This window comes from Xiphias gladius, chromosome 2, assembly GCF_016859285.1.
Source record: "Xiphias gladius isolate SHS-SW01 ecotype Sanya breed wild chromosome 2, ASM1685928v1, whole genome shotgun sequence".
Classification (NCBI taxonomy): Eukaryota; Metazoa; Chordata; class Actinopteri; order Istiophoriformes; family Xiphiidae; genus Xiphias; species Xiphias gladius.
In genome coordinates, this window is record NC_053401.1 from 10,832,857 (window position 1) to 10,849,457 (window position 16,601).

General features: G+C 39.6%; 1 protein-coding gene across 1 annotated transcript; it reads right to left on the reverse strand.

Annotated features, from left to right (window-relative positions):
- On the reverse strand, positions 1-16,415 carry ano6 (anoctamin 6). Its single transcript, XM_040143881.1, has 20 exons — positions 16,198-16,415; positions 12,042-12,112; positions 11,322-11,450; positions 9,135-9,200; positions 8,755-9,042; positions 8,334-8,447; positions 8,059-8,174; positions 7,799-7,933; positions 7,073-7,178; positions 6,527-6,587; positions 6,176-6,321; positions 5,815-5,892; positions 5,053-5,281; positions 4,799-4,968; positions 4,618-4,715; positions 4,264-4,394; positions 3,144-3,349; positions 2,586-2,782; positions 2,036-2,141; positions 1-1,951 (listed from the first exon to the last, which is right to left on the reverse strand). Exons 1-20 carry the CDS (start codon positions 16,286-16,288, stop codon positions 1,733-1,735), a joined length of 2,757 nt encoding a protein of 918 aa, XP_039999815.1. The 5' UTR covers positions 16,289-16,415; the 3' UTR covers positions 1-1,732.
- Between the last annotated feature and the right edge of the window lie 186 nt (positions 16,416-16,601).

The window sequence follows — 16,601 nt, forward strand, 5'->3', positions numbered from 1 at the left end:
CTATATAAAACAAAATACAACATAGATATGCATAGTCAGATATTTCTGGGATATGAAACTTTTTACATACATGTTGGTTATAGTACCATTGTTTGAATTACAAGGCGAGGCAATAATATAGCAGATGTATTGGTCTAAGATATCAGCAATGACACAGGAGAAGATTAAATTACTGTATTGCCTATAACACAGGATACCACATGAAGTCAAAATATTGTATAGTGGTCAAGGCACGAGACTGTAACTCTAAAAAGTGCAAAACAGAACATGAGATGAGATGAGATGAGAGTACATGCATAAAGAAAGAGACAGACTGTACTCACATCATCAACTAAACCGCTTCACATGGCTGTGATCATTTAATTTACTTTTTTAATTTACCTTAATCGACTGAACCGAAAGTGAATTGTCTCTAAAGTAACGCAATGAAAAATGCTTATAGAGTGTAAATTGAGGCAAATTTAATCAACAGATGCAGTGAAAGGTTCGTCCGTGTCTATTCTAAGGCCACGTGTCTCACAACTTTAGTAAGATAGGGAGCTGTCTGACAGATCACTACACCTCTTTAGTTCTAATAACAGATTGAAGTGTAAAAAACACTTAATTATCAACACTGCATTCAAAGGCTTAACTGCCGTAAAGGTTTTGTATATAATAATACTGATATTTTAGGACAACATTTAACTAAAACAATCACCCGGCAGTGGCACTTACCAAGCAGTGAATTGCCTGTGTGTAAAAGCTTTTATCCCCCGTCATGTAGTTTAAAGCACGGAGTGAGATAATGCGAGACAGGTTCAGTCCTACGGGCTGATATAGCTAAGCTATAATTTTAAGTAGTCGTAAATCCAGAAGACACCTAGTGTAAGATTATACACTAAATGTTTTGGCAAAAAAACAACAACAACAAAAAAAAAAAATTCCAACTCAAGGTATACTTAGTAGCTTTTTCCGAAGCTTCCATATTGTATCTTATCAAACATAGTTCAGAAGTCATACAAGTTCCCTGGATGAAATCTTAACACTAACTGAGCTTGAGTGTAAAAAAATTCATTTTTATGACAACTGAGCAAATTTCTATCTGCTGATTAAGACCAGGAGATATGATTGATGGCCCTGGAAAAAACCAGTAAGAGGAGGTTTTTTTCATGCTTAATCCACCAAATTGTTTTTTGTTATTTAGTATGAAACTTCACAGTGTAAGGCACCGATTTCCCTGCTTCCCTTTGCTCATACATCCAAATCAGGTTGCATAAAAATCAACAGCTAGCCATTAAGCTAAAATTGTAACCTATCTGCTAAAGGTTTCATTTCTCTTAATGTGTCACTTTTTGTGCGTAAAACAAAGCTAAATAGACTAAGAATTCAAATTTGATCAATTATTGCCAGACTCCAACTCTAACACCAAAACTGGGACACTTTGTGCCAATGTATGGAGAAGGTAGTGCAATAGGCTGCTGTATCAATTGTTTGTCCCACCCCTAGTTTCTGCACTGGCGCTGTCAGCTGTCATTGGCTTCAGGACGTGTTGAACGGATGAAGAGCAGACAACAGTGGTTTTTCCTTTCTTTGTCCAATAACACCTTAAGAAACTTCGTCAACTCTGTCTTACTGGTTGCTACGCATTTTCCTTAACGAAAGTCCATACCTTATTTTTTGTCTTAATTTGTAACTGGTTCGCACGGGGGTTGTCAGTATTTAAATACGTGCGGGCAAGTGCTGGGTAGTCGTGTTAGAAATCAAGCTCCATCTCCTCCTTTCCCACTTGCACTTCTGTGTGCTCGAGAGTCTCGTCATCGACTGGTTTCAAACGTTTGGTCACCAGCTTGAGGTTGGTCTCGTGGAGGATAACCTGGGTCAAGTATTTCTCTCGTTTGATCCGTTCTTTGACAGCGTATGGGACGTCTGGGATCATGTAGGACAGGATGAACTTGGTAAGGTAAACAATGTGCTGTGAGGGAAAAAAAAGGAGAAGACATCATTAATAATATATTTTTTTTGTGTCAGGGAGATTTCCTGTTATGTTTATACCTACCTCTAAAACAATTATAAAAGCCATTTTTGCTGCGACCACATGCCAATAGTAGACATTGTGCTCATACTGTCTGGGATGCCCCGGAGGATACCGAAAATCCCGATACCTAAAAATGAAAAGTTTTAATAGTTTCTTTCAGAACACAAAAATGACTTGCCACACAACTTTTCCTGACACCAGTCATCTATTGCAAGTGCCAAATTTTTTTATGTCTTTTTAAGTGTCTGCAAGAGTTTTGTCATATTACTGTGTAACTCAAGAGTTTTGTCTCTCCCAATATGTTATATATGTATTTAGGGAATAATTTATGACATCAACATTATAAATAATATCTTTGAAAATGAAATAGAATCATGTTTGTGTCCTTTCATGTATATAAATTACGAAAGGGAACACTTTTATAACTAAACCTCAATATATACATATTTACATTTATATTAAATATGTAAGAACTTGTGACATTTTTCAAACGGATTATAGTTTAGGTTCTCTTTACAATCCAACAAGGGAAAACTGAATAGCGCACACACTGATGGGCCAGTCTTCGTACCTGCAGGTGGTGATGAGTGTGCTGTTATCTGTAATGGGCTTGCTTTGGCTGGAGAAATCGCTGGTGTTGAATATAGACAGCGAGCTGTTGATATAGCCCTCCATGGTGTTAGAGTGATCTCCATATGGGTACACAGAGAAAGACCAGTAGTAGACCAAGCGTGGAATCATGTCTGATGTAAAAGCAATGATCATGGCCTGTTGACACACCAAGACACTGAGTAAATGTAGTGAAAGCAGAAAATGGCACTCTCACAATCATGGTCAATGTAATTTTTATGGTTTCTGGCACGTGCCTCTGCATCAATCACATGAGACTATAGTGAGTCATTGCTTAAATAGGTAGACCGGACAGAAAGGTGTAGATTCTAATAGATGGTCATTTTTGAGGCTATAGGGGATTGTTGCTGTATTTCACTGGACTGCATTATACAAACAAACTGACAAAGACACAGGTTCAACAAAAAATGAACATTATGCAAAGGACAGAACCTTTAGTGTTTTTTTTTTTACAACTGTACCTAATAAACTAATTACTGAAGTGTCAACAGTTACTTACATTTGTTGCAACAGCCAAGATGGCGATGCCCTGAAGAATGGGCTGCCAGGCCCCTATATCCTGGGCCTTCTCTGGCACGATGCGGCGAAACTGAGTGGTGATTTTCCAAGCATCAACGCGTATCTCAAACAGATTGTTGACCAGAGCCAGGACCGGAGCCAGAGGGAAGGAGGCCACAAATAATGTCACAAAGCCAAACTGGATGACTGTGAGAGACAAGATACATGTAGAAAACAGACTGTTGAGACGACCCAGGACTCAGTTGCACCAGGTGTTTGTATATTCATTACTTTTTGTGTATAAATTTCCTCATACGTTCTTAGTAAATTACTAGCTAGTTTCGAACCACTTTACGAAATCGGGTTGCAAGATATACAATACTGTTTTCTATTTGTAATAGCTGACACATTGTTGACAGCCATAGTTTGAGAGCAGGCCCTGCATACTATAAATCTTTTATAGTTTTCTTTTTTCAGTTAATGGAACAGTTAGTGTGCGTAGCTGAAGGCAAGCACGTGACCTGTTCTTGGTTTGATGTTGTGTTTTGCCTGCTTCCCGAGAGTTAGATGGAAAGATTGATACAACTATCATGTCTTTGCATTAAGTGCAGACTAGAGCCAGCGGCTCGCTTATTTTACCATTGAGACTGCAAACGCGGGAAACAGCTAGCGTGGCTCTGCCTCAAGTTAAAAAAAAATCCATCTTCCAGCGCCTATAAGCTAATAAGTGTATTTCCCAAAATGTCAAAACTATTTCGTAAAAATAGAATTAAGCAGTATTTTAATATTTAAATAAATGACTAAATAAATATCTCAACTATTATCCATATTACCACTGGGTCATATAGTAGCAAGCTAGTTCTGTCAATTAGTCCAGTTAGCAATGCAACAGTGACCCCAGTCAGTTCAGTGTAAACATTTTGTAACATCTAACCACTACTGTATGTAGGAATTAGTTTGTGTGGTAGTACCCGTTCTGTAATTTATATATACATACAGTACGTCCCCACGTAGTAAACAATGGCATTATAATTACATGAAGCTTAAACTTGAGAGCAGCATGTGCAAACATAAATGTTGCAGATGAAGGGACTGAAGAAGAGTTTTATTCCCCCTCTTACCCATTTCAAGATATTCATAGAACAGTCCTAGTTTTGAAATGGCCTGGAGCTGGTAGTCCTGCTCCCAGCGAGGAATCACCTTCTCATAGGCCGCACGGTTGCAGTGGCGGAAAATCAAATTCTTGATCCACCTGTGGAGTGACGGACGAGATCATATAACAGTGACTCTGTGTGGCGGTGGGGTGTTGATGTATAATTAGCCCTATTAGCCCGCTGGACTTGACACCTGTTGTAAGCAGCAAATTAACTTATGTTTAACGTCATGGAAACATGCTCCATCATAACTGTATTACTTTTGTTTTGTCACCTGTTTCATATTTGACGAAAAAGAGGTCTTAGATTCTGACTACTTACGGTAGCAAGACCTCTTGGATGTTGTTCCAGATGGCTTTGCCGCCCATGATGATAGAGAGCTGCGTCGTCAACTCAAACAGACAACCACCAGGATCACACTGCAGAAGCAAGACACGTATTAAGAGTCAAAAATAACAAGTTAGTAAGTTAGACATGTAACAGCTAGACGGACAAATAGTACCTCCTCGTTGCGATATTTTCCCAAAAGATAAACGGGCTCTCCAGGATAGCTAACTGCTTTCCCTTTGGCGAAGGCGATGTAGAAACAGGAAGAGTAGTAGTTGACAAACTGAAAGAGGAACATCTTCAGGGTTAAGCTGTTCTCGTAGTCCGTCTTGGTCCGTGGAAGTTCTGTTATTGCGTGCCAGACAAGAAAGGGTTTGGGATTAAACCACGTTCAAGTAAGGAAAGGGCAGACGTACAATTCAAACTTACCAAAGTCAGTGATCCAGATGGCGACGCGCTCATAGAGAATATTGAGGATCATAATTACAACAAAGCTGATGAGGGAAGCTGTAACAGAAGTGGCCATCTGAGGTGTCACGTACTCCTTTAATGGCTCCAACTCCTTCAGCTCCTGACTTCTGAGTCTAGTTGAGAATGTAAAGAAAACAGCCAGGCGGTAGACAGTGATGGCCACAATGGACGCAAGGATCAACAGAATCTAAAAGGACAAAGAACAATTATACAGAATAATGCGCCTTGTGTTTTTGAAATTGAAAAAAAATGCTTAAGTTATGGATCAGTCTTTGAATAATTTCATTATTATTTCCAAGAACTTTCCTGGAAAGAACTACGTCTTTGGTGCTAATTATAGGCAAAACAGAGACGATGTTCAATTCGTACACTTCCATATTAATAAATTAAATAATTAGAAGAACCTAAGAGTCTTTAAGTCACTGCACAATCATGTCAGCCGAACATGCAGAAACATGTTATTGTCTACATGCAAACATACTATTCACTATATATGGAGAGTTAAGTTTTAAATATTAAAAATGATTGATGAGTGAATATTTACATCGATTTAAATTGACCTTTTCTCTCAAACTAATTACAATTTTCCCTACAATTAGTACTAAATTGAATATTTATTGACAGAAACTTCATGAAAAAATTGTTACGGAATACAGACTAGTAAAAAAAAAGCATTAGCAAAAAATAAAGTGGAAAGAAAAGGGCATTTATTTGCATTACCCAGAATAGGACTGTCCCGATTCCTACTGACACCCGAACACACCGTCCACAGGTTGTATAGGGCACTTTTTCTTTTACCTAAATCACAAACAGACACTATGAAATGTTGGGTTTTAACAACAACATGGGATGACTTTAAATTATTTGGTGAATATAGTTCCTCCAAGAAGTTTATATTTCTTTTTACTTTTTAACCAAAACTGAGAAAACCTGTTTGAATCCATATTTTCATACCATCCTCAAATCTTTCTCGGTTGGTTTAGTTCTATGATCACAAAACAATATTCTGGCTATGGGATATATTATTAGCTTCAAATGAATAAAAACCAAATTAAAAAAAGAGGCTGTGTGTGTGATTTACCCCTGTGACAGGATTTTTTCTCTCGTAGATACACTTGGCCTCATACTCTGGGCGACGCGGCTCTTCCTGCTCCAGAAACTCCACAGTGTCCCACTCGTACTCCAGCTCTGCCTGGTAACGTTTCCAGAACTCCAGGAACAAAGTTACTACAGCAGGGACATGAACAAAGAAGCAGGGTGATCACGAGAAAGAAGGAAACAAAACCATATTCACAGTAAAATATTGTTTTGCCTTTAATACTGCCCAAAATAAATAATTTCACATTATCAATCATAAATACATCTTCAGGATATCGGGAAATGTTTTGAATAGATGAAAATGGATATCTTATTAAACTTATATAAAACTTACCCCAAATTGACATGAAAACTGCAAACACCAGGGTTCCATAGTTATCAAATATGCAAAGTTTCTAAAAATAAAAAGGGGAAAAAAACAAACACGGTCACAGTTCTGCTCGGCTGAGATGCAAATAAGTTAAAATCCCAAATGACACTGGAGAACAAAAGCAGCCCCGTACATTTAAATATGTAAATTCTCTAACTGTATCATATACTCGTGCAATAAGAACTGTCTTCGCCACAAGGTGAGGCGTTCCAATTTAAAGACGATCCTCAGAAACAAAAAGTTCAAAAAAAGCTAATTATTTTGATTTTCTTCCATACCTACTTTTGTTGTACTTCAGTGCTCACTTGTGAATGTAGTACAGTGGATATTACTGTTTTTTGACAAGAAGGTAAACTACCTTTACCGTAATATAATAAATACTGTATTTTGAAGCCCATTGCTCACAAAATCTTACATTTTTACACAATATAATCAATTTTTTTTTTTGTTTAGGGCATACTGAGTGACATCAGTGAGTTTTACCTCATGTTGAAATAAAATAGCACTCACTTTTGATGCTTCACAAGTGGTGTTTAACCTCCAGTAATTGCAGAACCTGTCACACTGCGGACACATCACTATATTTCCTCCAATCTCAGGGTCGCACACCTCTTTGCTGCAGAACAGAGAAAGTGAAGTCTATAAAATGAAGCATTTTATAAAGAAATAGTTGTGCAGCACAGAGATAAATAGGTTTAGTACGGTTGTGTTGTACTTTAATAGCAAAATAAAGTGTCCTTCTTAAATAAAAAATACTGCAAAATAATGTTGCATGTTGAACTACACTGATTAATTTGATAAAAAACAAAAGAAAAAAATCCTCACTCAAGGTAAACTTACTATCATTTCTGAAATTTCCAATGCCTTTTCAAGGTCTTCATCAGTGGTTGCAATTTGCCCAGTTGTCATGGAGACAGCTCCCATGACCTAAGTATAGAACTTCAGTCACACGACATGGATAGCTTGGGTAACATGATGACAATTGAGCCATCTCAATGACAACTGAGCAAACTCCATTCACTGATGAAGACAGTGAGATGCGATTGAAAGTACTGGAAAAATGTGGCAAGTGGACTCGATTTTTTCTGGTCAAACTACTATTTCCAATTTTAAGAGTGAACTTTGACACTATCACTAAAATAATGATATGTAATAAGGTTGAATATATAATGAGTTAATCAACAAGATCTTAAAAATGTTTGGGACATTGTGAGGAGTATCTACGAGGAAACATACCTCCAGGTGCTGGTTTCTTGAGTCTTGTATCCATAAATGAAGCAACCCAGTCCCACAACAGCAGCCAGAGCGAGCATTATTGTGTAGAAACCCAACCAGGCAAAGTAAATGCCAATCTTCTCCCCATAATACTTCCTGTGGAAAAAAAAAAATTGAATTATAACTGCCGTAGCTCTACTGAATTCAAACACTGTCATGAAAGAGTAATTCTAGCATTCTTCAGTCAATTTTTGTGAAGAGAACATATAGCTTGTGTTTACCTTATTAGGTCAAGTGGCTGCATCTTGTAGAAGCTTTTGGGATGAGCCCATTCTTGATAGAGTAGAAATCTCTCATTGGGGCAGTCCTTCTCTGTGGACTTGACATTGAACCGGCACTGTAACAGCCAAGAGACGAAATAACTCAAACAAAGGAACTGTGCATATACATACTGTATACATATTATAGTATATCTTACTTTACTGTGAAACTAATGTCACCAAAACGCTACGGCATGCATTTAGCTACATAAAAGTAGAAAAACAGGGCCACTTACATCATGGAGGGGATAAGCAGCTTTGTACACTCCACCATCCAGCAGTTTGGTGATGCCAAACTTCTTCATATTTCCTCTTATTTCATAGGGGGCACGACTAAGGATGTAATATGCCTGGTAAAAGAAAAATAACATCATATTTTTGGTCAAGTTCTCTTTATGCATGCATTCTGTTCACATACTCTATGTTATTATACAATCAATATGTAAGTACAGCGGAGATAACATGATTTCTGTGATGTCAACAAGAAGGCCTCTTCTTGAGCTGCTCTCATTATATTTATAAAATAATTTGATCTATTGCCTAAAGAATGTTTACAACCCTACAGAGATCCTTAGGCCAACGTGATTGCCAAAAATAAACCCATAAAAAAAACTTGCTGGAAGCCTGAACTAACTGCAAAAACATGTGACAACTTGCCATCCTGCTTCTCATGGATGGAGTGAAGAAGACATCCTTGTCCTTTATGTAGAAGTATTCCAGACGGTCTTTCTCAAAGGGGGCGGTGAAGAACTCGGTCTCCCTGCTGATCAGCTCCTCGTTGGGGTAGAAGTGCTTGGTGATGCAGGAGAAAAAGCGCCACGGGGAGGGGCGGGAGGCCAGGTCGTTGGGCTGGATAGGGAGCTTGATGTGCAGGACCTCGGCGTAGGTGCACAGCACATCCCATGGCATGTGGACCTTGACGAACATCAGTTTATCATCTACTACCTGCAGAACACGAGAGGGGGGTTGAGTTGAAATAAGAGAGGCGGGGAGGGAAACCAAACCTTGCAAAGACTCCTTGAGTGCAATCTACGTACAGATTGTGTGGCCTCCAGCTCAATCCCCATCTTCATCAAGCTGGCCTCAAAGTACTCTCGCCGTCTCTACAGAGAAGAACACAGAAAAGAGTTTCAGTGAGCTTCTAGTTTTATTGCTTGCCCCTTTTCTCTGGCCATTATGATTCAATTTCTCTACGGGATGTACTGTAGTTATACTGTATGCATTACTCACTGTTTGTGCAGAAGTGTTTCAGGAAGACACAACAAAGTCTAAGACATATTTCTATTGTGGTATTTATCGTGGAGAATGTGCCTATTTACACATTATCACCTTGATAACCTTCATGTGATCAAATTTAATCAATATTGTTGTTTTGAGATGACTAAGCTAATTTTAGAGTTAACAGCTCACAGTTTCTATTTCCATTTCTATAGCACTGTCATTATTCACACTGTACATAAGCCCCATGACTGGAAATACTGCCAGCAAGTCTGAGCAGGTTCTTGTTGGTGAATTGAATCCAGGATCCACTTTGAACCGCTACACGGCTTTCCCAGAGACAAAAAGCACATTACAGAGCACTGAATTTGTTAAAAAAAATATATAAATATATCAATATGAAAATATCCAAGTAATAGAAGAAGTAGCTCATCAAAATGCTCAGGTACAATGAAGTAAATTATTAAATCTTCTTGTTCAGACTGCGTTTTTTTGATAAGTTGAGATCATTATCATCCAAGAGAATTCAGTCTGATCCACAGTTTGAATTCAGTGAGTGAATGCAAACTGTATTCGTTTTCACATAATCTTATTATGTCGCGGAATGATGGCAAAGTCAAACACAAATACCTTTGCTGCCTGTTTTAGCCACACCTGTTTTCATGAGGCACAGGGAATCCATAAGCGTACGTAAATTTATACAAACATAATAAAATATTTCAAAGTAGATTCGGCATCGTTTTAAGATAACAATTTAGCCAACATAATCTGAACTGAACCACACCCTTCCAGCAGTCAAGATTCACAGCAGGCTCAAAAGGTTTTGCAACTCCTGTTTGACACCGGTTTGGCTTTAGAAAGGCAAAGTAAAGGGTGTGCCTGATAGAGACCGCCGCACTCCTTATCCCTCTCTGGAGTCTCATGAGCTCTGACGTGCAATGGCTCTACTGGCCAGTCTTTAACACTTTACACATCATCTTCTAGAGATGTCTTCCGCCTACGTCCATTACCTCCATTCACTACTTTTACCATTTGCCAATTAACAGTTCAGGATTTTAGCCTTCACAGAGCACAGTCTCCATTTCCGAAACCACTTGAGGGCAACAGTTGCAACACTGCAGGTAACTAAGGTCTGCGGATCAACAGTGTTTCCAAAGCCTTATATTACACATCCCTCACTGTAAACCTATTGTGAAAGACGTGGGTAGCATCAAGACATGAGCTGGGTATGTCAGCTCATGTCTCAGTGTTTGTGCTTTTCAGTCACTGCACAGATCCCTGAAATTTACATCTGTGATGTTTAAAAAAAAAAAAAAAATAGGTGGCATGTTATCATATTTATGATGTTATGACAGAGCAGTAGCACCAAATTATCCTGTATTTTGTGAAAGTTTCAGATTTCTGGGCTGAGAAAATTCGGCAAAAACAATAAGGTTAGGCGGAGTTCAAGATTAGATAAGGAGACTTATGACCAGGCTGATCTGATTTGAGTGACGGAGGAAGCCTCCTCATTTCCGCATCTTCCATCTAAACAGCAGCTGTACTGAACACACCAGAGCTAAAATACGAGTGCTGAAAGAACGTGAAGTAAAGCACAAAGGCACCATATAAAACAATGTATGCTAAGCTGTTCCATGCCATCCTGGTGCAAATAAAAACTCCCTTTACAAACAGGCAAGAGTCAATACAGTTTGTATGTGTCATAAAACATACAATGTGTTCCAGTGCCCCAGTAATCTCACCGTCCCTAGTTGGAGTCCAGCTGTGGACCTTTATTCCCCCGCCACTCTCCCCCCACATTTCCTATCATCCCTCTACTGTAAATTATCTAATAAAAGCAAAAAATATCCCAAAATCCTAAAACGCAGATGCTTACTTTTTGTGAGTAGACTTCGGATTCCATTTTATGCGAGCACCATTTGCAATGCTTAAAATACCTGCAGATTTAATTTGATATACCGTATCAAACCAACCAGCTTAAAGACATTTAAAAATGAAAGACCTACCTTGCGTCGCTGGAACATGTGCCTCTTGTCATACTCCTTCTTCTCCTCATCTTCATAGACCAGCATGAAATCGATCCGCCTCACACCATCATTGAAGAATAAGGAGTCGGGTTTGTCGTTGAACTCGGCCTGAGGGCAAAAACAAGGCTCATCAGGTAAGTCTGTCCCCTGAAACTCGTACTCCTCTTCCTCCATAATGTCATACATGTTGAACGGAGAGCGGGACAGAAAGGCCAGTGTGCGGTAAGTCGGTGCAGAGATACTGTTTTAATTAGCGACCTTGACCAGCCTATTGAACCTGGGATGTGGGCCATGCAGGAGAAATGGGAAGAGTCAACAAACATTATAACACCCGCCCTTTGTCACTCTCCCCCTCTCTCTCTCCACACAGACAAACTTGTGACTCCACTAGGTTTTCATAAAGTCCTTTGCAAGCGTATGTAACTACTTGCAGGTTTTCATGTGAGCAACTGTGTCTCATGGTGCTGCAGGAGCTAAACAATTCTCCCTTGAGAATTTCCATAATAATAGCTGCAAATACAGGTATATATGTACCTGATATTTGTAAGACACAACTGACTTTTCTTCCCACATGTAGGCTAGGCCCCTGGGTTGTATGGAAACTTAATTACAACAATTTGTCAATCTACTCCGCATATCCCTAGGTTACATGTGATTGATAAACTGCTGTCTGACACCGGCATTATTGTGCTGACTCACCAGTTGTGTTTTGGCTACTCTTGTTCCTTCTTTAATAGACTGGTAGGTTGGTAAGAACTCCTCAGGATAAACTGTAAAAAACAGAAAACAAAACAGATGAGACACATAGATTTGAAAACACACATGATAATAATCAAAGAAATCCCATTTTTTGACATTTAAGCATTTTATGCATTTGTATATGTATAATAATATGTATATTTACTGAATGTGAGTTTTGTTTTATGGTTTTATTCATAGTTATTTAGTATAATAATAATTTCAAAGTCATATATAGTTCAAAAGTTTGCCTTAATTTTACTGTTACTATCCTCTGTGATACTGAAATGTACTGTTCAATTGTAAAGTATTTTTACTCAGACTTATAAGGGCTGCTGCGTTGCCACATGCTGATTTCTACAACTCCAATCACTAATTAATTCTAAAACTCTACATTTTTCACCACGAATGACCTTAGGAAGGCGACACTACACAATACAGTTGTGTGAAAACATTTGAGTCACATCAGCCAGAGAGGGGGTTACTGATTATCTGATCTGAGTTCAAAAAAAGTCAGAAAGCCAGAAAAAAAAAACAAAAACACAGATGTATCGTAAGAACTATTGCCTCTCTAATTTTTTTGTAAAAATATTTGACAGATCATTGATACTGCACTAGAGTGTAAGAAGTTACTATTTTAGGGGCAAAATATTCTACATTATGTTGTACATTTGTAATCACAGACTGATACGAAAACAAAAATGTATTTTTATGATCAGCAACGGCAACTAGAATATAACTGATAAAAACGCACATTGCATATTGCTCCAGTTGTATTTCTAAATTAATTTCTAAGAAGTTCATGATGCGGCCAGCTGAACTGGAAAATCAGAGAGCTGACTGCTGAAACAAATTACTTGAATTACCATTTTTTCGAGAAATACACGATGTGGGCGCTTCCCGGAATCACTTGTGAGGGACGAACCTCATCAGGTCACGTCAGCATACATGATGCTTAGCTACCATTGATCTGCAGTTTAGCTGAAGCTGTGCTTGTTCTGCCAGAGAACCCGTGTTCAGACTAGCACGAGCCATGTTTTAAACCCCTGAGAGTTCCGGTTTATCTGAGGATTAAATCCTACTGACCCTGGGGATCCCCTGACTTTCCTCCATGACATTAATATATGTGTTTTTTAGTAAAATGCCTCATCCACCATTCAGTGAATTGTAATGAAATTTGGTGCAGACACTCACGTTCCCCTCAGGATGAATTATAACAATAATTTAACTTTCTATACAGTGACATCATCGAGGCCAAAATTTTAATTTGTCGGATATTTTAGTTTATGACAAAATGTCTGCAAAATTAACGTCATTCCTATCAGCCTCAGCTACTTCATGTTTGGTGCTGATTAGCAACAGTTAGAATGGCTGTAGACTCGGTCTTGTTTGACCTTTATTTGCCAGGGAAGGGACTGGGGACCTTACAGGTTCTTTACATCCCCCCTGTTCTTCATACGGCTACGTTCTCACCTGGAAACTGACCAGGACAATATCAATGTCCTCACTGCTCAGTGAAGCAAGTCTGACTGTTGCTCATTTCCAAAACAGTTTGAAGGTTTGAACCAGTGACTCTCCTGTTACAAACTTGATTATCCAAACATCAAGCTGTTCTGGACACTTTTTTACTGCTTGCAGACAACTACCCCCACACTGGGTCATGATACTCAGTAGGGAAAAAAAAAAAAGAGAAGAAAAGAAACAGGTCACTGCCTACTGCGGCGCGAGCAACACTCTGAGCACTGCATTGTTTCCCCAAAAATTCACTAAGAAATCAGCACTGAGTATTCACACCACTGACAACAATAATATCAAACCAACAAACTGCAGTACGCTCTGTTATCAACCTCATAACTGTATTATAAGTGCCTTTCTTTTTTTCACAAAACAGATGACACATCATCCAATATGGAACGTTTTGTAAGACCTTCCTTTGAAGTGGAAAACTATGAGGAAACTGACTGATGACAGATGTTTTCAAAACACTGGCCATAGTAACACCTAACTGTGGAGTCACTGCTCATTAAATACGACTTTGCTTTTTCCAAACTCTTTTGACATTAACATATAATGGGCCTAAATCCTCACAGTAAACTGTATCCTCGCTGTAATAGCACATGTAGGGTAAGGATCTAATGTATATTAGGATTCGCTGTTTAAAAGGAAAAAAAGTCATCAAACTCATCAGAAAACACCATTACCAAACCTATGTGAACTACATTGAGTAAGCAAGCCACCCACCCGCCCCTCACTTCCTCTCAGGAGTACACCCTCTGTAACAACCATGCCAAACTGGATTCTATTTATTTCCTTTTTTTTTCTTGCAGCATTAAGGTGCATGATACACCTTTCATTCTAACTCAGAGCTAACATTTAAACACTTAACTCATCAGGAGTTGGTGCAAGCCACCGGCAAGTGTCCCCGATTATTAAGGGCAATTTTTTCCTGAGTCAAACCAAGGGGGGATTTTATGACATTTGGTAGAGGTCCAGTGCGATTTTTTTCCCCAGAACAGAACCACCTCTAAGATCTTGCGTCAGTAATAGCAGACAGTTCCTGTTATTGTATTATGTTTTGCGTGTGAAATAGGATCACCGATAATTCATTCGCGCAGTTGTGCATGTTATTGAGTTGAAACAAACCATACGAGTATTATTTGAGCCGGTCCACTGTGTTTTTCGGCTGTTTTCACTGGCTGCAAAGTGTGAACATTAATAATTTACTACAATGGGAAACAGGCCCCATTAAACACAGAGCATTTCAGCATACCCACTGTGTGCCAGTGTGAAAAGCAATGGTAATTTCCATATAGTCAGGGCCTTTTCCAAATTATTGACAACGACGAATAGTAACCCAAAGGACCATCTGTCTGTAAGTGAGCTGTGAGTGGAAAAAAAAAAAAAAGCATGCAGCATCCGCCAGTGTGTCACTGTGGAAAAGACAAACACAAAGGTGCTAAGAGATTGAGAAATCTTTCCCCTAAAATAAGAGAGTTTGGGGCTGACAGCTGTGCAGACGCTGCAACATACTTTGGTGTGGGTGTATATTCCCAACACTGGCTCTTTTCACATGTGCTCCCAAAGACAAGCCAGGCTTTGATCTATGTGGCAGTTAAGTTGTGGCCCCAGTTTGAAGTGTGAGGAATTTGAGACACGCAACAAAACAAAAGAGAGCAGAGGGATGACATCGCTTCTAGCTATCAATGTCAACATCTGCGAAGTAAACAGGAATTTTAGATGCCATGTCATTTTAGATGCGGTATGTGTTCAGCTGGTGATGAAGTAAATTCTGGACTGTGTGTGCACCACACTCCCGCTGGAGTTCTGTCACACACGCAGCGCGCATTGTTTTGAACGCTACACCGACTCCCATACTCACAGCTTAAGTTCTTGATATTTTACTTCTTCTGTATATACCCTTAAAAAAAGGGAGGGGGTGGCAACACAAAGGGACTCGTCTTTCGTGATGGCAGGAATTGGCAAATAATAGTGTGTTTGTGTTTTACGGGGAAATCATGAACTACTCATTTCAAGCAGACCTCTTACATAAGTGAAAGTAGCGACGGCGAGGAATGCGCCAGGAGCAAAAGCACTCAGGCAGTGACACGGTGCATGTCAGTGTTATGTTGGATTGTCATGACCAGTGTACCAACATTTAAGCTGCATTTTTATGTTGTAGTTGGTCAAACGGAAGCGAGTTGTAATTACTTCATGTACTCTTGGGTAGTTTAATCTGACTGCAATACACGTTATAAGACCACCATGAGTACTCTTTTTAAAATCTATATCTTTAAAAAAGTAACAGAAACTGCACACAAACTGTATTTAAATATCATAGGAATACATTTACATACATCTGGTTATGGTTCAGCAGCTTTTAACCCACTTTAAAAGTTCCACCCACTGACGCATCACTGTTAAAACTGAGAACAAACTTCTAGAGTGGTGATAGATTGTTGAGTAGGTGGGAACATTCCCAGAGGCTGGTGTGACCGCGTGTCACCAGTATTACACGGACGTGACCCCGGGATCAAGTCCCCGTTGCCCACGATCGCACGCAGCAGACGCGCCCACAAACAACAGATCCCGTGCGAAAGACCACATAGTTACATCTCACCGACTTCGTCTATCATGCCAAGTTCAGTGTCCCCCTCCAACTCCTCCGTGTAGGAGACGGAGTCCATCTCGAGAATGTCGTTCTCGCGCATAGTCCTCGTCCCAGTCGCATCCCCGAGAGCGAAGTGGTCTTCAACGCGCGGCCCCGCACTCCGCGCTGTCCTGCGTTCCTTCCCGACGGGGCTTCACCCGCTTGAAGTTTTCTTTTTCACGTCGCGACTTGAGGGACTCGAACGGGTGGGGCCGGAGGCGGGGCACGTGGTGTGTTCACGTACTTTTAAGAGATGGCGGAGGAAGACAGTGGTGTCTGCACTCCCCGAGCCCTGTAATAGGACCAGCTGTACTTATTCAGTTATACAGTCAGCCAATCAAATGTGACCGCGGCAGAATGCATAGACATCATGC

What these genes read in the sequence shown, in the direction of transcription:
- ano6 (XM_040143881.1), bottom strand. Translation starts at nt 16,288, where the DNA reads ATGCGCGAGAACGACATTCTCGAGATGGACTCCGTCTCCTACACGGAG. An exon ending in CATCCATGAGAAGCAGGATG is followed by an intron (nt 8,448 to 8,754) that starts GCAAGTTGTCAC and finishes TTCTTTTACCAG; the next exon opens with GCATATTACATCCTTAGTCG. An exon ending in GAAAAAATCCTGTCACAGGG is followed by an intron (nt 5,893 to 6,175) that starts GTAAATCACACA and finishes TTTGTGATTTAG; the next exon opens with GTAAAAGAAAAAGTGCCCTA.